The 24,013-nt window shown below is 43.8% G+C and overlaps 1 protein-coding gene across 4 annotated transcripts in view; it reads right to left on the minus strand.

Moving 5' to 3' along the window:
* LOC136012048 (uncharacterized) overlaps positions 1–24,013 on the minus strand; it is a 97,854-nt gene that overhangs the window by 7,767 nt on the left and 66,074 nt on the right. Inside the window, exons 3-5 of one of the 4 annotated variants that reach the window (XM_065674787.1) lie at positions 23,539–23,666; positions 10,429–10,528; positions 6,937–7,106 (exon numbers count right to left, since the gene is read on the minus strand). In XM_065674787.1, coding sequence (XP_065530859.1) covers positions 6,937–7,106; positions 10,429–10,528; positions 23,539–23,666 — 398 coding nt within the window. Of the gene's footprint in view, positions 1–1,361; positions 4,283–6,936; positions 7,107–10,428; positions 10,529–23,538; positions 23,667–24,013 lie in introns of those variants that run through there. The other 3 variants (XM_065674790.1, XM_065674788.1, XM_065674791.1) reach the window with 3 other exon arrangements.

Consider the following 24,013-nt stretch of genomic DNA (forward strand, 5'->3'; position numbering starts at 1 on the left):
GGAAGTTTTCTGGATGTACACTATGAGAAAAAGTTACTGCCAGAGTGTGAGTGGCCCCTGTCCTGCTTCAGCATAGGGGCTTACCTTGCCAGCAATGACAGCGAGATGGTGAGCCCGCTCCTGCTCTCCTCTACCCTGGCCAAGGCTGACTATGGCAAGCAGCTCCCTTCAGGGAAAGACACTCAGGGCTTAAATCTTGGTCTGATGGCTACATTGTGCTTCAGAGAAAGAGAGTTTCTTTCCAGGATGATCCTAGGGGCAACTGTCTAGTCACAGTCTGCTCCATTTGGAAGACTGTTGTATCATCAAGGTCTTTATGAGTACATATAGGGCAGAATAAACTAGAGGAGTCAGGGATGATGGTGGAAGTACGGTGCTGAAATACAGAACAACAGTGCAGTGGAACTGTATTTTTATTCTATGTAGACCAATATCATGGTTAACCTGTGTAAATATTTCAGTATTTACTTATGTAGCAAAAGACTTTTATAATGGTAAATAAATACATAGTATGATATATATAGCATGTGGGAAAGTTCACGGTGAGCTCTGTAAGAATATGAAGGTTAAACAATATCAATGTACATGCAAGTAGCAGAAAGGAAGGTTCTGATTTTTTCTTAAGTTAAAATGTGCGTGCGGGCATGCTGTTCAAATTAGCATGACAAATGCATTCATAATTTATTTGAAAGTAGTCTTTTCAAGAATGCTAATGTATTCAAATTTCTTAGTCTATAAGAAACACCTAAGAAAATACATACTTTTCTTCTCATGTACTTCACAGAATCAGGCCTTCAACACCATCATACACCCAGTTGTTAGAAGAAATATGCCATATATTCTGTATCATACACTGTCTGTTTCTGTAGTGCCACTTCTGTGAATGGTATGTAATTAACAGGTGGATTTTAGGGGAATTGCTCACAAGGCTTATACGTCCCATTGTTCTCTTCAGGTAATTAAACTGAAAACTAAACTACAAATGATTCTCTCAAAGCTGCAGACCAAGTCAGTGCCCAAAGTAAAATTAAAATCTAGGATTTCTTGAGCTCATTCCTACCACTGTGCAGAATGTAAAACTAAACAGTACAATGTGTAAACTATCTCGAGCGTATACATGCATTGTATAATACGTGTTGCACTAGTGTGTTGTTTCTGCATCTGTATTTTTGAGCCTGTACTTCTTTCTGTGTTCTCTGACAAGAAGGGAAATAGGATTCTGCTTTTTGCTTTTAACAGAGGTGATGCACAGCAGAAACTTGTAAAGCTGGAGATAAAGCTGGGCAAGGAGAAGGGAGATGCTTTCAGTTCCTCCCACATTTTCTGTTTATATCTTTCCCTGTGACATTTGCCTTCTCCTTCCCCCTTTGCATGTGTGGCAGCAGAAGGAAATTTGCTAGCTTCACGGTGTAAGATTCTCCACAGAAAGTCACTGCTTCTGACTTCCATGCAGTTGCAGTGGCTTCCCAGTGCTGGTTGTCTAGGGCTTCATCATTAGAGTTCTTGAGCACAGCACTCTGAAGACTACAAACTAGTCTCCTCTGTCCTCCTAGCAGATGGCTAGAGATTTTATATGAGAATGTGCATTTAGGTCATGTCATCATAACTGAAAGGAGTTGGTTAGATCCGTGATTTTGCTTTGGCCAGTACTTACAAAGACAAGCTGTGGGATGCAAGAGTCAGTAACAGAAACTTGACAGGGACTTGTTTTATGTACAGAGAAACCCCAAGTGACAAGTTTGTGTGACTTTACCCTGTAGAATGTGTACCATGTATTACTTCCTTCCTTGACTCACCTACAGTTGCACGTAGAGAGGAACGCTGTAACCCTGTTTTTGCTTTGTAAATCATTAGACTTAATACCTTTCAGCCTTGTCTTGCTGACATTCTAAAATGGAAAACCACACCTCACAGTCCCTGCTGGCCCTCATTCCAGCCTGGACAAATTCCTCTCTCAGTAGTTACTGGCACCAGCCCACTCAACTGTAACAGGAAAAGCTTTATGGCAGAGCACTGATGGTAGGACCATGACCATAGGACAATCCTTCTACCTTTATTTTGATGTTATGTTTATAGGGAATAACACATGGTAAATCAAACCATTTGGGGATCTACAAATACAGAGCAGAAGAAACTGTGTAACTGATAGCATAGTAACATGCTGCTCTGTAAGAAATCTATCTAGACAGTATGCTAATTCAAATAATGACATAAAGTGTTAATGATTAAAGCAATCAGAATCTCATGCCACATATGGCTGGGTGCAAGGGGCATTCTGCAGTTTTTCCCAGATGACAGAAAGTGAATTACAAGCCCACATCACAGCTCTGATAATGAGGAAACCTGAAAGCACTTGTCTGCAATCTCCTCTGTGCTGTGTTGCAAAGAAAAAGTATTGGAATATCTTGGAAGACATAGAAGTTAAAAATATGTTAGAGTTTTATGAGTTTATTTTCACAGGTTATAAAACAAGAAGAAAAGAGTAATTCAGCTATCTTTTCCTTCGTAAATTTTATGAGTATTAACAGGCTTTAAAGAAAAAATACAATAGTGCATTGTAGATGTGCTTAGAAGAAACAATGGAGGCACAGAAATTTGATGTCAAGTTTGCTTCCAAATTCACTAAATATAATGCAAGACAAACCTTGTTCTTAATTGTGCTGGTATCTATCTGTAAGAACTGCACTATCAAGTGGAAGTAATACAGAAATTACGTACAGTCTGACTGTGCAGAAATTGACCTCAGGTAACACAAAGGGACCTGAGAAGTACCCAGTGGATACCTCTGAAAATTGTTGGATTTGCAAACTGGTTGCTTCTATTTCATATGCTTGCATTTTCCATCACAATTTTTTTAACCATATGCCAACTACCCACCAAATATTTGATTACACACACAAAAAAAGGCCCAAAGAAAGCAAATGTCCTAAAAATATAATTGTTATATATTCTTATTTTATTCTCCTCAGTGGCTTCTTGAAGCCTAAAAAGACTACCAAAACCCACGCTTCTATGTATAAAATCACCTCTGAATAAATACGATCCTGTCTTGAATTTATATGAGCTTTTGAAGAATCTAAGTTCCTAAGAAGCCATGACAGTCTAAGCTAAATAACAACAGTCCTTACTCAAGCAAAGCCATCCTTGAAACAAGGCATGGTCTTTGTGCTTGAAGGATTCTGGTTGTAATGAACCACAATCTGAATCTTTATCACTGGAAAAAGCATGCAGAGCCCAGCAGCATCCTGAGCTGTGTTAGCAGCAGCACAGCTGTTGATCAAGGGGAGTGATTATCAGTACAAGACACCAACAAACTGGAGCGAGTTCAGCAGAAGGCCACCAAGATGGTCATGGGGCTGGAGCACTTGCATTTGCACTGATGGACTGGGGCTTGCTGAGCCTGGAGAAGAAAAAGTTTCAAGGGGACCTAACAGCAGCCCTCTAGTACAGACACAGAGGTTATTGAAAAGATGGCACCAAGTTCTTCAGTGCTGTGTAGTGGAAAGGTGGGAGACAACAGACAGTGAAACTGGCGATTCAGACATAAGGAGAAACCATCAGCTTGAGGACAGTCAAGTGGTGGAGCAGGTGGCCCATTTGCAGTCACTGCCCTTTCAGCTTTTCAAGACCTGACTGGATGAAGCCCTGACTGCCCTTTCTGACCCTACAGCTGGCCCTACTTTGAGTAACAGGTGGGATTAGAGACCTACTGCAGTCCCTTCCAACCTGTTAACCTGTGATCCTAGAACAGTGATATCTCTCTCAGGGGAGGTTCATTCTACATTCTCATCACTCTTGTCAGCAGACAGTGATTGCTTTTTCTCAGTATATCTTGACCAGGGGCCCTACTTTGTGCCACTGCCGTCACCCAGATTTTTCCCATTTCCTATGATCCTAGGTACAAATATGAAAAATAATGCCAAGCATTGCTCTGTCTCTGGTGGCTGTTGGGGTGGTGAGAGCAACAGTGGTGGTGGTAAAGTCACTCAGAACAAACTGGAGTTTGTGGCCCCCCATAGATCTGTGAGCCAGAGAAATGCAACACATGGCTGTGTTGGCTATGTGCTGTGTTCCTGCCAGGGTCAAAAACCATAAAAACTTCTCACACAATGACACAACTTCTCACACAATGTCCTTAACACTCGGCTGTATTCATGGTTTTTCAAGAGGATGAAGTGAGGGAATGGAGGTCGACCTGCGAGAGGAACTGTATTGCGAAAACACGCACACTGTGGACTTTTTTCTGCAGCTGCTCAAGTTCTCTTTTTAGTCGTAACAGTTTCTTAAGAAAAAAAAAAAGCGAAAAGTGAAGAAGATTTAATGCCTAGACCTTCAATTCCCTAATCTGCTGGAACAGAATTGGCTTTGGCATTGTTGAGCGGTGGATTACGAATGGCACCAGGAATACGGAAATGTGTTCTAATCCTTGTATGGATGCTAATTCAGTCAATGATGTCAAGCATATTTCTTCATCTTATTACATCACAGTTACTCCATTTTCAAAATAAGGTTGATGAATATCTAGCATTGTTAATTGTCCTGAGAGCTGCAGTTATAAAATAACTACAGCACAGGCAGATTCAGGATGACAAATGATACACAAGCAGCTTTTTGATCCTGGCCTACGGCAAAAGCTGCATGCTGCCATGGTAGTTTATTCAATAGCCTGTAGCAGTTGCAAAGTAAGTAATGTGGATTATGAAATAACTAATGCTCAGAATTAAAAACTGTGGAAAGATTTATCCAGTTCACCACAAGACCTCTCTAAAGATGTCCTCGATTTCTTGTTTGGAGAGCATTTTAAACTCATAATTATCGTCATTATTTTTATGTTTCTAATACCCAGAGACCTATTCAAGTTTTATGCATTGAAAAGAATAATTGCATTATCCAAGTAGATCTTCAGAGACTGACTCTTTCATTTGGTTGTTGCTCAATATATATGGTCATTTTGTGGGTGTTAGGATCTGCCCATAAATACAGAAACCTGATTATCATGTGTTCATCACTGCCTTATCTGGGTACTATCTAGCTTAGCTTTTCACTAGTACTTACAAAACATGGTTCCATAAAAACTTTCTCTCATTACATGAGAATGTTTATGAATACTGGGGCTGGAGAGGAAAAGGCTGCGTAGAGACCTCACAGCAGCCTTCCAGTATCTGAAGGGGGCCTACAAGGGTGCCAGAGGAGCACTCTTCATTAAGGACTATAGTGATAGGACAAGAGGTAATGGGTTTAAACTGAAATAGAGGAAGTTTAGGTTAGCTATAAGGAAGAAGTTCTTTACGGTGAGGGTGGTGAGGCACTGGAAGAGGTTGCCCAAAGAAGTGGTAAATGCTCCATCCCTGGCAGTGTTCAAGGCCAGCCTGAACAGAGATTTGGGCAACATGGTCTAATGTAAGGAGTCCCTGCCCATGGCAGGGGGGTTGGAACTAGATGATCTTAAGATCCTTTCCAACCCTAACCGTTCTATGATTCTATAATTTACAGAGCGGGGCCCAAAGGTAGCAAGTATATTGAAGGTTTGTGGCTTTTGAAGGAAAGAAATAGGAAATTTTTAGCTCTGAGCATGGAAAACAGGTGCTGAACAGTTAATCAGTGTTAGTCTCTATGAAGACAATAATTTTGAAAGGAAACATAATCCAGATGGGTGTCAGAGGTATGTCCGCCAATTATCCACATTAACTTTCACACATGTCATGCTTAAGGAGAGTCCAGTGTTTTTGTATTAAATTGAAGGAGAATGGATGCATTCCTATTTCTAGGATCAAGACCATCCATGCCTTTAAGACACTGTCCAGTGGCTTTGCATTCCAGTAAGCACAAGAACTCAATGTTGAAAGTGCCAGTGTTACAGCCCCTCTCGCCTGTTGGCTCTGACAGACCTATGCATATGGTGGCCTTACAGTGTGTGCTCAGCAGAAAAAATATCTCCATTAGCTATCACAGCATGGCTTTCCACACAGGCACACACAGCAGAGCCCACTGCTGGGGACAAGCTCTGTGCCAGTGTCAGCTTCCCAGTTTGCTGCTGTCAGAGCTGGATACACCCTGGCCAGACTCAGATTTAGGTGCAGGGTTCTTTCCACACTAGACAGATTATGTTGCAGCATGCTTGCTTACAGAGAGCAAAGGTGTGCAAACGGAGTCTGATCCACTGCCAAAGTGGATAAAACTTTAAGGTATGTTTTACTCATACCAATTCCGAGCAAGTTCCATCCTTAATGTAAGCATCCTTAATGTATGATACACTTGCTACCTTAACCCAGAACATGCCTTTATAACCATAGCTTTGTTTTGCATGCATATGTATGCTTCTAAGATTGTCTAGTTCTAAGAAACATACAACATTCATAGAATTACATTCGTCATAAGACATTTACTTACACCTTGGACCACACCAAATTTATAAGCCTTAGGGGTATATATTGCAGCTTTCATCCAAAGCTTCATTTTATTTTCAATTTTGCTGATGAATTCACGGTACTGATTTCAAAGTCATAGGGCATGCTAGCTGGATGGCTAAAATTTCATCAGAAAGGAGATTGTGTATTTGTAAGGATAACAGTAATATTGAAAGTGACATCAGTAAGGGCTATGAAAATAATCACAAGGGTTTAGTTAAAGAATTAATACATTAGCACACAGAATAACAAATGAGGAGTGGGAAAATACAATTCTTCTGTGGAGAGTTTGCATAGCTGCCTCCCAGTATTCTACTTTCCTCTCCCTTTCTAATCGTCAGGGCTGGACACTGGGTCATATACATCACTTTGAAGCAACAGACCTCTTCTGCTCACCAGGTGGGCAGACACCAAGCAAATGTGGTCACTAAGATCTTGCAGTGTAGTTTTACTATGGAGCATGAATAAATGTGGTAAAATTACAGTAAAGGTATTTAAGTGTTTTTGGAGGTACATATTGTGAGCTTACCGTGAGATAGTGCGTGGTTGTTCCTTCCAGATTGTTCTTCCAAGCAGTACAGACAAGCCCTTAGTCCCATTCTCCCAGAGCATGAACAATGTGTTGTCACGTCTTGCAGTGACTTTGTAATGTAGAGAAACTGGCATGGGGATGAGATCACACTTGTTCTGTTTTCTGACCTGAAGGAATGTAAACCCACTGACCTCATATATGTGCAGACATTGGCAGATGCTCTTACTCACAACACTTTGTAATTCAACATTATACTTAGCCTTATACTGCATTGCGCAACACAGAGAATAACAGCAGGTGGTCTTATGAGATACCACCTACACCAAGAATAAAAGCAAGATCTTTGGGCAGACTGACCCTGACATATGAGGTAGCCCAAAGGTAGACAACAGCCCCTCATTCCCTCGGCAGTCCCATAAGAAGGGACCAAGAACAGAAAACTGGCTACTGCAGTAGTTACTGCACAGGGCACCTCGGAAGAGAAAGTGTGATGGACAACAGAGTCTCTGGAGACAACCACCTGAATTCAGGTGACTTATGGGAAAATCCTCTTGAATGCCTGAGGTGCCAGTTCTTGCCTCCATAGCTGCCCCCAGGGAAGGTGCTGTATGAATTCCCTTTGGAACGCATTCATTCCTTGTCCTAACCCAGTTCAGTCCTTGCTAACTAGTGAGGTCTAGGGAGTAGATAGGAGCAGAGATAACTAAATGTTTAAGGAAATGCCCTGGTTGTGGTGAGGATAATTTAGAAAGTAAGTAGCATAATAACAGACCTATCCATTATGACTACAGGTTACTATCTCATCCTAAACCAATCTCTCAGCCCAAACAATTTTATTTTTAAATGACTTTGAGAGAACATTACAAGCTCCACCTGCTTGCATGCTATGCATTTATGAAAGATACTTCTGTATCTTTACAGGATATGTTTGTGCTATGCTATAAATAATCTACCTTAACTTAGATTTCAGAAGCTGTAACAAGATGGCTCATGGCTCAAGTCTGTATTAGGCTGTAGTAGTGTGACACACAAACAATTGTCCTTGTGTTTGATATTTTAAGTGTTTTTTAGCAATGTTGATTATCCAGACAAACCAACATTAGTTTGAAAGCTACTTATGGAAACTCATGGGAACCCATGGAAAATCATGAATGATGATATGGCCAGAGACAATTCTAAACATGCAAAATAAATGCAACTGGCATTTTCTAAATACGCCTCTACAGTCTGATCGTTTGCTCTGTATCACATGAATTTCAAAGGATTCACAGATATTCTGCAAAGAGTGAGTTTGTCTATATAGCAAAAATTAAAAATAGGTCGTAGTTACATAGTTACATTCTCCTTTAAGAATGAGTAGCTAAGAGTCATTATGCTGCATCACATGTCCACAGGAGCGGATTACTGACTCCAGTGAGGATAGCTATGGGAGCAGAAGGATGTGAAATCAGGTCCAATTTTTGTTTGCTTATTCTAGCATAGATCCTCCTTAGAGAAGCAAGAAAAGGTCTCTTTATTCCTGCAGAACTTGTGGCATTATCCTCTGTAACCTTCCTGAGGGTGGGGAGTCAATACCAGAGCCTTTGCACAGCTGCTTCTCCACTGCGTGCCTTGGTCTGCTCCCTGAGGAGTCTGCAAAAACCTGGGTACTCTGTAATGCAGCACCGAGTTACGCTGACCCCCCAAAATGCAAAGGGCTGGTCCTGTGGGAATAAATCCTCTGTCTTAAAAAGACAGGCATAGAATTTAGGGGGAAAATTGAAAAGTTTGGTTATGTTCCCACTGAAGCTGCTTGAATTGCATAAGGCTGAATTATCTAGGGAGTATGACAAAAGTCTGGCAAAACTTGGCAGTTTTAATTAATAGCATCTATTCAGCTGTCAGAATCCAGTGGATCTACTGACAGGACAGAGAGATGACAGATCAGCCTCTTCTAACATTATGTGTATATGCCTTTAAGGTAGTAAAATATATGTTTTAAAACATATACTTAGTCATCTGCACAAATCTTGAAGTCTTTCACAGAAGCCCAGATGCACAGATCTGTATCTCAGTTACAGATTTCCACGACACTCCTCTCCCTAGAACAAGTCAAACCTGACAAAAAAAGATTAATTATTGAACAAAAGGTATCATCATGACCATCTGTGAATAAAAAGAAAGGGGGAGTTTCACCACTGAAAATACAAAATTTACAGCTGTAAGGTCTAATGCATGCTGGGGTTTAAAAAACCCCAGATGAAATTAGCCAGATGAATAATAAGCTTTGAAATTGTTTAACATGGTTTTGGGTGCTGTTGTTTTGTTTTACAGTGACAGAGATTTCCACAGGAGAAAAATGTGGAATCCCAGCCTAAATTCTCACATTGCAGAGGTAATGTGTTCAGCCTCACATTGTGCCAGAACTTGCTGCCTGCTAGGGAATGTCATCGAAATACTTGCAGCCATCAGTGAAAGCACATCTGCCCTTTCACTAGCTGAAGGTAGGACAATAGGGATTTCTATATGTTCTTTTCTGACAGTAAGTGCTCAGCTGCTCAACAGGGCTCCCTTTTATGGCCATGCTATTTCTTGTGAGACACATGTAGCATCATGTACAGGATAGCAATTACGTCTGACCAGACTAAACTCCGCAGCACGAGCGTTATCTCAAAGTCAGCAGTTGAATTACCATGGGTATGTTCCTGCTTCATAATGGAGTGGTGCACAGCAGAGCTGCACCGGAGAGCAGTGTCAGGTCACGGGGGGAGCTCTGAGCTGCTGGTTCCCCTCAGGGCATCCATACATGCTTTGGAGGAGGTTCTTCTTTGAAAAATGTCCCCTCAATGTTGGAGCCCCCAAAAGAGCTTTTATTTGTGGGAGAAAGCAGAGCTGTGAAGATCCTCAGGCCAGTCTGGGGATCCCTCATTTCAGGAAGAAGCCTTTGGGGATCAGCCTACACATGACTTCTGTGGGAAAGTTCATCTGTGTCTCCTGACTGTGTACTGAGTGATATGTACAAACCATGTTTGTGGATAAACACAGCAGAGAGTGCACTTCCAGCTTGCACTTCCAGCTTAAAGGAGGTGAGGCCAGCACAGCAGGCTGAGGGAGCAGGGCTGAGCTTTAGCTCACAACTGGAAACATCTGGTCACCACTGGTCGTGCACAAGGACAGTGACCGTGCATGACCTGCACCACAGGTGTGTATTTAGCCAGTGGTAAGCACACTCTTGGAGGCAAAGAGAAGGCTAGAAAGCAAAAACTGAGAGAAACAGGCCTTCAGGTTAGCACTTAGCAAGTGAATTCATATACCCTCAGCTGATCAATTTTCTTTCATCTGCATAGCTGTGTTGAGAACCACAGGGTAATACAGGGTCTTCCTGTGCACATACCTGCCCTGCACCAACGCCTCTTGTGCGGCTGCTGGGAGATTTTGGAGGCTGTGAGCCTATAGCAAAAAGTAGGTGGGTCTGGTTTCCACAGTCATCGTGTCTAATATTACACATACCATGAAGATGAAGCACATCATGAGTCTGCTCACATTCACTGATAAACCAGTCATGCAAAAGGCTCTTCGGAGTAGGAATTCAGCAGCAGGCATTTTACATCTGTCAGAAATAATTCAAGGGTGTGGAGTGACTCATTGGGAACTGCATGAATAATCAAGACTTCATTTTCAGTAAGACAAAACCATGAACTTTTGTCTGACACATCAGCGGGGAACATGTTCCCTGTGTTAGTGATCATGTTCTGGGTAGATGCGAGGAAAAATACCTACTGATGCTAGCAAAAAAAAAAAAAAGGAGGGATTTTTTTTTTTTCAGTGAAAACAGACTGACCATTTTTAACATGCAGTTTCGTGTATGCCAAAATAGCGTGGATGTAAGACTGCAAAGCTCAGATTAGAAAATAAAACTGAGACAACAGGCAAACCTTGCACTGGTGTGTGGCCACAAGAGTTTCTGCTGTAATCAGACAAGTGATATCATATCTCAAGGTGTGTCAGTCTCCTAAATCAAAACAGTATCGCAGCGAACCAACAAAAGAAATCCACAGCCTCAAACAGGCGTGGGTTGGGATCGGTCCCAGAGAAAAGCCCTTTCCCACCACCAGGTCATTCTTCCCTCAGGAAGGCTTGTGGAGCACCTCCCTGCAGCAGGATTGCAAACCTGCTTGCAGGCAATAGTGGGAGCTTCTCTGCCCAAACAGCCTGCCTCCTGCATGTGTCTCCCTTTTCCTGGCATCTCTCTTGCATAAAGCTCTTTTGCAAAGGGCCTGAAGTGAATCTGTCAGCAATGTCTTATTTACTACACACAAGTTCTCAAAATACATACCTTAATCTGTCATGACCCTCATATCTAATGGTCAGGACGGGACCTGCATGTGCGGAAAGGTTACCAGAAGAAAATAAGGGTAATCAGTGTGACATCTTTCCCACCCAGAGCCTGAGGACACCTTCTCTACTGTTTAAATCTAACAAACTCTTCTTGAGATATCCCTTAGATTTTTTTTCCCCCAAAAGAGAATACCATTTCAATTATAATCAGGTAACATCTTAGGTTAACAGCTCATAAGTCTAATTAATGGACAGAATGAATAGTTTTGAGAAGCAGCTGACACCAGGTGAACCTTAAAGGATTATACTGAAAATCAAGGCATAAAATTTGAGACTAGAACAGAAAAATGGGAAATGAAATCAGCCTAAATTGAGTGTTTTAATGTTAGTCAAGGACTCAAGATCATTCCCTTGCCCCAGTAAGAAACAGAGAGATTTGTGTTTCAAAGGAGTGATAGATTAACTGTTTTCTTTGCTCTTGGCTAAGGCTAGAAAGTTGCCAACCACTGCTGGTTCCCACTTGCTGTATGAAAATAGGGAGCTTGATTTCCCCCCCCACCCCTAGACTGCGAATCAAGCAACAATAGGAGTTGTGCTGATTTGAGGTTTTAATGTGCCGTGTAAGAACAATGAGATGGGGAAAGTGGGATCAGTTTTTGGCTGGCTTGTGCAAAGGTCCAGGATCAAGGTACCCTCCAGGGTCAGGTGCTGTGACTCCCAGCTTGTTCTGTCAGAGCTACCAGGTACTGTCCCCCCTAGAAGGCAGAGCTGCCTCTGTCACAGAAACTCTGAGAGCTGGAAATATTCATGGCGCTTGGGAACTGGAGACTTGGTAAATATAAGAGTGGTAGGAAAAGCTTTATAAGCTGAGAAAAGGCTTGCGAGTCCTGGCCACAGATCAGAGAACAGGCAAAAATGATGGACATTAACTGGTGTTACGTGTGTAGTAAGGTCTAGAGGTTGTCACTACAGATCAGGTACTCCCAGCACTTATTTTTCTTCTGCAAACTGTAAAATACTTCCAAAAAGTGCTGGTGAGGCAACAGGATAATCAGTTCTTGATCTGTTCTTGTACAGACAGGGCTAAATTCATCATGACCAAAACTTAGGAGCACTTCATAGGACTAGTTGATCACACATGAATAAGACAGACAGTGAATGGGAGCTCTGAGAGCACAAAGCCACTAAGAAGGCATCTCTTGGAGGAGGGCAAGGAGTGCAGAGGCGTGTGCTGGAAGGTGTGGCAGGTATGTGTGAGCTGTTAATGACTGTGCTGAAGAAATCCTGGTGATACATAGGTGAAGGAGTCCAAGAGCTGGAGCACAACCCATGCCTTGGTATCAACTGAAGGACTGATCTGTGGCCACAGCAGCTGGTGCAGCTTCCCGGCCTGCAGGAGATGCAGGCTGCCTTGTTGTTTGCCTCGCTGCAAAGTACAACTCTGAAGTATGGGTGGTCAATACTGCACCAAAATTGCTTCCCCTCTGACAAGTCTGGTGCCATTCACCTTATTGCTCCATTGGCTGTCACGGTCAGCTTCAGTGAAAGTGCTGTGAAGGGCTGCCACACATTACTGAGAACAGTCAGAGCACAGCAGTGGGCATGGTGACTGCAATCAGTGCCTCACACCTGGGAACCAGGCATGCTTTCCCTGGGAAAGGAAGCATAGGCCTAAGTGGTCTTTCCTAATGCCTGGCAGCTCTCCCACCCAGGCATCACCTGCTTCTCCCACGGCCAGAACAAGGGACAGGGATCACGTGGCTGGCAGCTGTGGTCTTGGCCCCATGTCCAACCAGCAGTACATGATCAGGCACGCTACCAGCAAACACTCCCAGGTATTCCAGGCAGGAGGCATGCCGCATCCATCTCATCTAGATTTTTGAGATTTTTCCATCCCAAAGACTTGGCTAGGTGGGGTTTTTTGGTTTGGTTTGTTGTTTGTTGGTTTTTTTTTGGTGTGTGTGGTTTTGTTTGGTTGTTTTTTGTTTGGTTTTGGTTTTTTGGGGTTTGTTTTTGGGTTGTTTTTTTTTTCTGCCTGGTAACTTAAAATATTTACTACCAGGCAGTATTTCTGTTTCTTTAAGAAAGGTAGCCAGACTCAGCTACTGACAGCAGACATCATCAGTGGTTGTGCTGGATGTCTGCTGGCATTGAGCCTTATTCTTCAATCTTTCGTCACAAACCCAGGTCTGCCAATGTGGAGGGATCAAATATACAGTGCCAATAGCCTCTTGGGGATGTATTCCCCCCTTGCAGTACCCGTAAGCTCCTGCCCTGCTCTGAGCAGCGTGGTAGTAAATGGACATGTCAGGAGGAAGGGGAAGCACATGCTGTACTCTGTTCTGGGGTGATGCAATGAGGGCTTTTTGTTGGAAACGTGAGGTATGTGCCAAATGTTATCATTGCCATTCAAAAAGAAGGGTTGCTCTTGCATAGTCATCTATGTTTTAACATCTGGTTATTGTGAAAGCTAAGAAATGCCATCTTGTCCACAATAAGAGGCCATCTCTGAATCATATCCTTCAGCGGATGTGCCAGGAGGAATGCAAAAGAGAGTCTCATGACTATGTATGTTAGTGATAAAGTTTTCTGGGAATAAATGAGGGGTCTAGAGGTTCATGGTATTTGTCTTAGGAATTCTTTTGTTTGCATAGGTTAATCTTTGGAAAGCTATTGTAACACATCAGGAGAAAAGCATGTTAATCATTCCTTTACAGGAGCTCTACATATTCCTACCCAAGAGGGAAACGGATTATCATCACAGCCGTTGTCTGCTGCATCTGTCTTCTGAGCTGAACAGACTTATATCAGCTGAGAAGAGTGAAGCTGACCTTTTATGTGGACAGTGCCATAACTCTACAATTAAACTCTAATTCTTTAAATGCAGGCACTTAGGACTATTCTATTGGTAAAAGCCAGTACATCCTGCGCTGCTGATTTCTTCCAGGTTGTCTCATATTTAAATCTGATTGTTGCAAGAGAAGAACAAACCTAGTCAGCCAAAATGGTTACAGGAGGAAGACAGAAATCAATTTAGGAAATATGAATCACTTGAACTTCACAGAATTCCTGAACAGGGAAGCTGGGGCTCAAAGATAATACAAAAAATCTGTTCAGTACTGGAAACAAGCCAAGTTCTATGGCTCCTAAGTGGCTGTCTAACCGCAACACTTCCCTTCTTCCTCTAACTAAAGATGCTTGCTCATCATTCTTGAAAAAGATGCTACTCTAGTCTTTTTTGTTTGGTAGCAGTGCACATAAACTTAGCTTTGTATGTTACATGTCAGTGCAATCTGTGATACTAGAATGAAGCAAACTAACAACTCCATCATATATGCTAACAAAGTACAAAGTAAATTTAATGTTGCCGTTAACGCTGTAGAATAATGATTTCCTGGTGGGATCTAGTATTTACAATGATTACAAAATCACCTTCTTTGGTGAAAAAGGGGATTGTTGTGACTGGTTTAAAATTGGCTACTTTGCCTGACCAAACAGCTTTATCCACTGCAGAGTTCATAAAGATTTTCATCACAGTGGGATTAAGGCATTGATTCACATCTGACAGTAAATTACATTCAGATGATTGATGCTGTAACCATCTCCCATTTCCTGCCTTGACTCTCTTGGATGTTGCTAACCCTGGAGGGAAAATGCTGAACAAGGCTTCTAGCAGCTCCTGACTCAGTGCATTAAAGATTACTAGCACATATTTCAATATATTGCAATACTAAGACTTGCCTACTAAGAAATGTGCAAAGCCCTAGCAAAAATGAGTACAGAGAAATAAACCAGAAAATTATTTTTAATGTTAATATAGCTGTAAAGTTACATAACTAGACAAAGTTACGGCTTCACCTAAAAAAACTGAGCTGACCATTACCAAACAGGAGTGAGGCCTTGACCTTATGCTAGGTAGTGTGAAAAGATTCAGGGAAAGTTGACACTCTAGAAGCTGTCAAGCAGGGTGGATAAGGGTGCTTGCAAAGAGCAGAGGATCATAAGAGCCAGGTTCAAAGCAAATCAGAGGAGGTCAGTCCTCAAACAGCAGCACTAGCCTTGCAGAATGCTTTGCAAAGAGTATGTGCAAAAACATGCAAACATTTGTCAGGGACTCAAGGGGAAAATGGACAAGTACATGGAACAGAGTCAGTGGAAATTACAAAAGAGGCCACAACCAGCTCATAAAATCCCCTGAACTGAAAATACTAAAGGCTGGGAGGTTAGCAAGGGAAAAACAATAGATATGTAGGTGTCTGCTTGCAGCTGAGTAGGGGGCGAGGACACTGGACTAACGAGAGCCCTGGTCCACCAGACTATAAAGTGTGTTTTTTCTGAGGCTTCTGTGTGTTCTGCTAGTCTGTTCTTGCTTTAGGGACAGCAGCCTCCAAGATAGTGATGTGGAAGGCAGCCTGTGGTCATAAGGGCTTTGGGCACGCAGTTCAGTCTACCGCTGAACATGAATCATCATCCGACCACACCATGGTAGATTTACTAAGGAACCGAACAGCGTCCTTCACAAGTCAGTATGAACGGCCCTCCCTCCGCCTGCACGTCTTCAGTGCAGGGAATTGGCCAGCAGCAATCCTGTATTCCATTTACCAGCCTCATGCTCTATAGAGAAACCAGGAAAGAAAAACAAGACTGATCTCTAGCAGGGACCCAGTGAGGCTCAGGCAGAAAAAAATGTCTCTGGGTTGGGTTCAAAGTAGCATGAAGAAGGAAGAAGCATGTTAGAGCCACTCAGCTCTTCATCAGGTGGCCTTGCAGTTGCTGATAGCTACAGTTGCTACCCCAGGACTAAACCTCTAAGTACACAGACATTGAAACGTATCCAGCCTCTAGGCCTTCCACCTGCAGAAATGTAGCTAAGACTCTGTTAAGAGCATGATAAATCTCTGACATGCACTGAAGATTCAGGCAGTCTACCCCTTTCACTGTGACTTGCTTTTTTCTAATTATGTGTTGCTATTTTCCTTCTGATAATTGTTGTCCCTTGCTGAAAAATCTGAGCGAATGTTTCAAAACACTTCTCTGAAAAAGGGATGTGGTGCTGGTTGTGGATATTTAGAGCCACTGTACCTAGAGTCTGTGTAAACAAGCAGGGAGACAGATCTGCTTTCATATGCTGACTAACATTGTGGGTCCCTGGTCTCAGGAATAGCATCAGAAGACATCCCGCTGAACAGCAACTTTATTCAAGCAGTGACTGCCTTAGCACATCGGGTTCACGTCTGTACCTTCACTGGGTGTTACTGTGTTCTGGCATTCTGAGTGGTTTTCATTATAGTTTCACAAGGTTATAACTGGAGATTCAGCTGTCCCCTAATGGCACAGATTTTAGCTGATGACAGAGTCACACAGTGACCGCTCTCCTGCCTGGTGCAATGCACACAACGTTCTGCTGAAAGGTTCTATAGTGTGTGAAGAAAACACTAGATATTTTGATTCATAATTGTCTCTGTTTATGTATTATCTTGGAAATTCAGGCATGAAATTAAGTAATTGTTTGGAAGATGTCAGGAAAACCCTCATATTTCAGGTATGAGTCACTTTTCTGGGTTTTGTCTAGCAAAGAGGCAATGTGGTTCAATGGACTTTTCCCCCTGTAGCCTGAGGTGATAGTGGTGTCACTTCAAGCATAAGCAGAAAGACAGCAGGGCTATGAAAGCCTCAGAGCCTGGAGTGTAACCTGTGTAACATAGAGCAGCACAGCTCTGCACTCCCTGAAACTGCTTCAACCTGCTGCAATAGCCTATGGCTTTTCCAGGTGCAGGGGCCGCCTGACTGAAGACCCTCACAAACTGATCATCCAGAGGACTTGTGACAATCTTTCATCTCTCTGGTACATATTACTCATCTCTCTAAAACTTACCTTTATTCTCATTATCACCTCATTATTCTTACTTGAACGGATATACTGTTTTTCCCCTTCCAACTATATTTCTTTCCTAAGGTACCTCAACTGTAATTCCATAATTGCTCTAACACAATTCTGTAAAATCTCTTTGCTACCAAAAGGTTTTATCTATGGGGTATTTTAACTTGCATTTCTAAGAATTTCTTTTACAAATGTTAAAAAAATCTAAAAGCTGACTGAATTCTGCACTTCATATATGCAAGGCAATATAGACTGGCATAGGCTAAATGCTAGGCAAGCTCAGCTCTCTCTCCAAGTAGAGCAGCTCATCCTCATTTTGGTGGGATCCAAGCCTCTCACATCTTGTCTGTGCTGTGAGGAGGCAGTGGGGCTGGAAGACAGTGGGGAGATGTGGCACAGTTGCTCCAGGAGTGATGGGTGAACATGCAGTCCTGTCTTGTCTCACACGGGTTTCCATTCTCAGCCACGGTTTCTAGTTGAAGTCCTGGGACATCAGAAGAATTTGCTAAAGGGGCTCAGTGAGGCCTTTACCCTCCACAGGCAGCATCCTCATCCAGACATTCCTCTGCTGGGAGCTGATCCTTGTGGTAGTGTAAGTATTGATAGCAATCCTCTACTGAGCCTTTTACTTAGGACTGGCTGTCCCTGATTTCCTCAGAAAATGCCTTTAAACTTAGCACACTGTGCCAGCTTCAGAGGTACCACCCAGGTATGGTCCCATGTAGGGAAAGCCAAAATCCAGAGACACTACCAGGATGATACCAGAGGGGAGCAATGCAGAGAAATGTTGAGAGATGGGAGCTGAAGGAGAAGGGGAAAAGCTGGATGGGTCAGGAGTACCTTTGTCATGGAGGCCTTCCACCAGCACCAGAGTCAAGAAAGCAGCAGCAGGAGCTGGCACTGCCTGGGCAGGGGCATGGGGCAGGGGTCTTATAAGCTTGAGGTGATGGCAAGGAGGCTGATGCCAAAATGGGTAGGTGCTGTGCACAAGGTGAACCTGTCTTGTATGAGGCAATGGCAGGAGTTTCTTGCGAGGCAATCGGCATCGCCGGCACCACAGATTGAGGAGCTGCGGTGGAGGTGGCATCTTCTTGGCATCTCCTGCACTGCCAGCAGGAACAAGTGCCCTGAGGAAGGGAGACAGGCTCTGAGCATGCCTCCTCCCGCGGCCGTGCATGAGGAGTGCTGAAAGCAATTATTGATCTAAACAGAACAAAAAGTGGCTGATGACCATCAATACTAAGAATATTTTTCCAGCTGTTCAGAGGGCTGCCAGGTTAATCCAAGAAGGCACAGTTTATTTCTAGACCTGGTGTACTTCCATGTCATAATATATAATAATTATGTACCGATTTTACACATAGCTGTTAATTTTAAGTTGTGCTGAAGCCACACATGGTTAATGGTGGGGTGAGGCAGCCGGGCGCTTGCTCCAGGAGGAGGGGAAGGCTGGCAGTGCAGGGAGGGCTTGGGGCATGGAGCCAGGCCTGGCGCTATCTCAGCTGTCACCATGAACTCTTCAACCCTCACAGACATTAACCAGCTTCATGTTTGTCCCCTCTGTCACAGACTCCCAAAAATTCTGGCAGCGCAGGGCTGCTGCCAAGCTGGAAGCTGGGTCCTGTGGCTGAGCCCCATTCGCCTGAGCCCAGCTCACTATGCAAGTGCTGCAAACTAATGCTAGGAACTGCTGGCATCTCCAGCCAGGCAGTGGGCTTGGCAGAGCCGAGCAGGTCTCAGCCCTCTCCAAGGGCCAGACTATAGGCTGGTGGTATATACAAGGGTGATCCAGAGCAGGATGGGTTCAACTCTGCTTGAAGCACCAAGCCTCACCAGGAGGCTGGGTAGGGTGCCCTACAAGGCCTTACAGCGTCTGAGCATTACTCACGAGGGGGTAGCTTCAGCGCCAAGGCTGCGCCCACCCAGCCCCATCAGCTGTGGGCAGGGAGTGGGTGCCCACCATGTCCAGAGAGCTCTCCTGGACTTCAGCAGGCATTGAGTGTGTTTGCAAAAGGACTAAGCAAAATAAGCCATTGGGCTTCCCCATCCCCACATTCATGGGGCCTAGTCACTTCTTCATCTTTCTTTGTCCATGTGGTATTTAAAGGCCTATATTTTAAGCCCGCTAGTCCCCTCAGGAGCATTATGGGCTGGCTAGACATTATGTGGTTGTCTGCAATGCCACAAGGACCTGAGCTGCACTCTCCTCCACTACAAAGCCCCTGTACAATGCTGCTTTTGGTAGCATACAGAGCACGAACTGCTACTGGCGTCTGGTGTCTGCTCAGCTTTACTTTGAGGTATTTAAACTTAGCTAACTGGCTTTTTTTAGGTCCATATGCATAGATCAGGTGGTCACCTGTGGCAATATGTTTATTCACAGATTCTAGTTGCTTTCAGGGAACAACCTTCTCTAAACATAATTAGGGCTATTTAAGTAGCTGTTCACAATTACCTCCTGGTTCACACAAAACACCACGTACTCCCTCATTGAGCAATAACTCCTGAAGATACGAGGGTGAAAAGCCACAGGCAACTTGCTTTTGAGTGCCTCGAAGATTTTGATGATCCTGCTGTAAATGGATGTTTACTTTTGAAGAGCTGCACACCTACCATACTCTGCCATTATACTCTGCCAGAATTCAAACCCGTAAATCATGATCATCTCCTACCCTGCAGCACCAGCTGTACAGCAGGAGAGAGGCAGGCCGGCATGCTGCAAGTGTGTGGCTCCAACCGATCATGCAGGGATTCATGCTTCGGGACTGGGGTGGCTCTGATCCCATTGCCATTGCTGCAGTGTTAAAGGGTGCACTGACACATGCATTGCACAAACGAGACTTGACACAGACAGAGGCATGGAAGGTTAATGCTGACAGTTTCTTTGGTGTTTCACTGCTGCCTGGACTCCTCACATTTTTTCTGCAAGTTGCCTGCATGTGGTTTCAGTGGAGAAGCTCTTCAGCTTTCAACCTTCCTCCTGCCCTAAATAATCTCATTTCTGGGATTCCAGCAAGGCCATCATACTAAATGGATTATAAAACTTATTTGCTCTTTAAGCTCAGCAGGAATAACATTGCCCCTCTAAGAGCTCACGCCAGTTTGAGCGACATTATCTTGGGCCTATACAAGTGTTGGTCACCAGAACCTGGCCCCAGATTCGGCCCCAGAGCATGCTGAGCTATCAAGTCATCTGGAATAAGAGTCTAATTTTCTGAGCAGTGCAATTTTCTCAACAATTATGTTATCTTTGTTCCTCGGTTTCTGGCAGCAGAGCTGCTCACACATGCTATTAGCAGATGGCAGAAGATGTACGTGGAATTTGCTCTCGGAACATTTCTTCCATTCTTCCTCCACGACCTAAGACGAGCAAATTTGAGCTAAAAGCATGTACTAACTACAGCCCTTTTCCAAACAGAGTTAAAAGCAGACTCCAGTAGAAACCTCTCAAATATTTCAGTGTCTCTGCCATAGTTTAACTACTCAGCACATATCCTTAGTCAGAAATGCAGGATATTTCTGTAAAGCCATATACTCCTCAGTGCCCTTATGTCAGCTGCTTTTAGGGATCAGCTGTTAACAAGGAGCAGGCACTGCAGGAAGGCTGCAAACTTCCACGCTGTCTCTCTGGTAAGTTCAGGCATCCATCTGTGACCACTGCTAATTGCCATAGCCTTGTCAGAGCTTGGGGCACTTGGTTTAGACCAAGCTGAACACATAAATTTAAGGATCAGGCAAACAAATAGCCAGAACAGGCATGAATTCAGGAGCATGGACATGTGCGCATTGTTCAGCCTCTAAGCGAAGGAAGCATGAGCCCGTATTTATGCTACAATGACCTGAAACTAAACTGGCCTTCCAGTGGAACTGCTGTCAGAGGGGGTCTGGAAGCTGTAACCATGTGCTTGAGCACTTTCCTGAATCACAACTCACTTTTGATCTGGATGTCTTGCCTAGGAAAATAAATGTAAAATCTTCTTATTCAGGGATTTTTCTTTTATTTAAAGCACACAATTTTTTTCTGCCTCCCTAAACTCAGGCAAATCCTCCTCAGAGTTGTTCTTGAACTTGATGGAAAAGAAGCAGAAAGACCACTGCTTTGAGACCACCTCCACCTGCAGACCTTACATGAGCACTTATTTTTCATCTGTTTTGTTTTGTCCCTGAAGGATGATTTTATTCCTTGAGCTTGTGCTGTAAAACAACAGAAAATATCCAAAGTCCCCAAATTCCGTGGAAACGCTACTGTAATGGTTGGAATCCAAAATTAAACTTGGCATGTTGACCCCACGTAGTGCCAAGTGGAGTCATCTCACGTCAACAAGAAAGGTGTGATGGTTCCAGCCTTTTTGGATACTTGTGCTCAGATGGCCGCTCCACAGCTCACTGTGTTTCTTTCTGCTCACCTGCCACCACAGACTTTCGCTTCCCATGGAGGCATCACTCACAGCTGTGAACTGCCGCCTGGAGGTGGGTGCCTCAGCCTACAAGCAACATCCTCTTGCCCAGTGACCACAGGTTAGATAGAGCTCATCTATCTAATCAGGTTAGATTAGGGATCTAATTAAGACTCTGCCTGGAGGGCCTTGCTCACTCCAATCATGCCATCAACATGCTCACTCCAATCATGCCTCAGTACTAAGGCAAGAAGCTGTGCAGCACACAGCCTCTGGCTGTGGGTGCTCCACCTCGCACCACAGCATTGCTGGGAGCACCACTGCCACTGGGTGTGGAAGTCCCAGGCAAAGCCACCAGCAGCCCTGGGGCAGCACCAAGGGTCTTGCTGCTGCCCCCAGCCCTGTGGACAGCTTCAACAGCTGCGCAAAGCAAACAGTGTCTGCTGTGGTGACTGATTCCTTCCTCTGGAGAGTGCAAACCAGCCGTGCCCAGAAGTCCTTGGCCTTCCCAGCCACAAGAGAAATGGGATCCCAGGTTTTCCTGTGTCCCAGCTGAGCACTGCAAGTACCAGGTTAACAAACCACAGCATCACCCTACTGCTGCAGGTCTGCAGCACCAGGCTGTCTCACCCCAGCAGAGAGATGCAGAGAAGAGCCAGGAGCATGAGTCCCAACAGGAACAGGGCTGGGCAACTCAGGGCACACCATGGCATGTGATGGCTGCTGCAGCAGCCATGCTGGCAGGTGCTATGCTCGCAGGGCAGCTTCACACCTATCTGCAGTTCCAAGTGCCAGTGCCATGCCTTGGAGTATGAGCCCACTTGTCCTTAGTGAACCATGGTTAAAATACCCAAGAGAAAAATTCAACCATCAGATACACACTGCGGCACATAGTGGGACACAGTCAAAACTTGTCTTCAAAGGACTTCTCAGGCAGAACAGGCTACGATGCCCCATGGATACTGGAGGTTACTGCTCTTTTGTAACACAAGGTTGAAAGACTGCAGTCTTTTTGCTCCCTGTCTACATGTAGAGTTTCAATTTTCAAGCCACTATTCCAAATGTGAAATCTGAATATTTTATTTACATAAGGGTACTTGATCAAATAATGAAAGAGTGCTTCAGTGGCACAATTACCATCACGTTGATGCTCTTGTCTTTCTACCCTGTCTCAGAGAATTTGTTCCTTTCGTTAAGTAATGCAGACAGGAGGGGTACTGACTGCTTGCTTTTATTCATGAAAGTCTATAGGTCCCGATTATTTAAAATAATTTTCTTCCATACAAATGTACTTATTGCACACTATAATCTCTCATCAAAGATGGAAATCCAGTTCCCCAGGGTTCACAAATTCTTCCCATTTTCAGGAGCTGCTGTTTCCACATTGCACAAAGGCCTGTCTCCCTGCACAGCCATGCAATTCTGCTGGCAGTTCAGAGCAGAGGGGCAGCATTTAAAATGCTGCTTTGTGTCTCTGCCAATACTAAACTATTGAAGTCATACTTTTACGTGCACCTGGTTATGTCTTCCACTGAAAAGAGTGCATGGCAGAGGCACTTTTGTGCCAAACACAGAATTTATTTCCTCAAATAAAAAGTTTTTTGCCTAAAGCTTAATAGATATTGCAGCCCTAGATAACTCACTCGCTTTGTTCCAGTGTCAGGAGCATGCAGTGGAAAGAGCTGAAACTCCAGAGAGGGCATGGCTGGACCCTGGGCGAACACTGGCAGCCAAGTGACCTCCTGTGTGAAGGACAACCAAGGGCAGAAGGAAAGAAAGGCACTGGGAGAAAATAAGGTGAGGTTTTGTCATATTTTTGTTGTATTTGTGGCAAAAAAAGAATTTCCCACCTGGGTAAGAAAGCAGAGTATGATGTATTCTACAATTCCCACCCAGCTCCATGAAGCAGCTTACATCCAGTGCTGTTGATACCTCAGATCTCTCCTATGTTACTTTCTTTTGAAGCTCAAAGCCAAAAAGCTACTTTGAGTTGGTTACACTTACCTGCCCTTTCCTTCCCCTGAAGTAAACACAATCAGTAGAATTCCCTGACATATTTCTCTCCTTCCTGAAGCTTCCTTTCTCATTTGCCCTCCTCTGTATAATCGACCCCTTTTCTCACATGGGTGAACCTAAAAAATAATTTAGAGTGGGAACCACATGAACCAGCTCAGAGAAAATCAGGTAATTGTGTCTTAGAGGCCTTTTTGAGGGTCAAATATTTCTGGGCAATTTTTGCAGCTACTTTCTTTGTTAAATGAAAGCCCAGGAAAAGAACAAGGTGGCTTTGTAAAAGTCTTTAACTCACTGGCCCCATGAACCCGCCTGTCCCATGTCCTTGCATGATTTCCTTCTACATTTTCTTTCCAAGACACCCATTTTCATAAGTCACCTGCTTGTGCAAAATTTGTATTGCTCACCATTGCCCTGACAACTGCTGAGATTTTCAAAATTCTTAGTAGATTCCTACATTTCTAAG

The sequence above is a fragment of the Lathamus discolor genome, chromosome 3 (genome assembly GCF_037157495.1).
Source record: "Lathamus discolor isolate bLatDis1 chromosome 3, bLatDis1.hap1, whole genome shotgun sequence".
In the NCBI taxonomy this organism is placed as follows: Eukaryota; Metazoa; Chordata; class Aves; order Psittaciformes; family Psittacidae; genus Lathamus; species Lathamus discolor.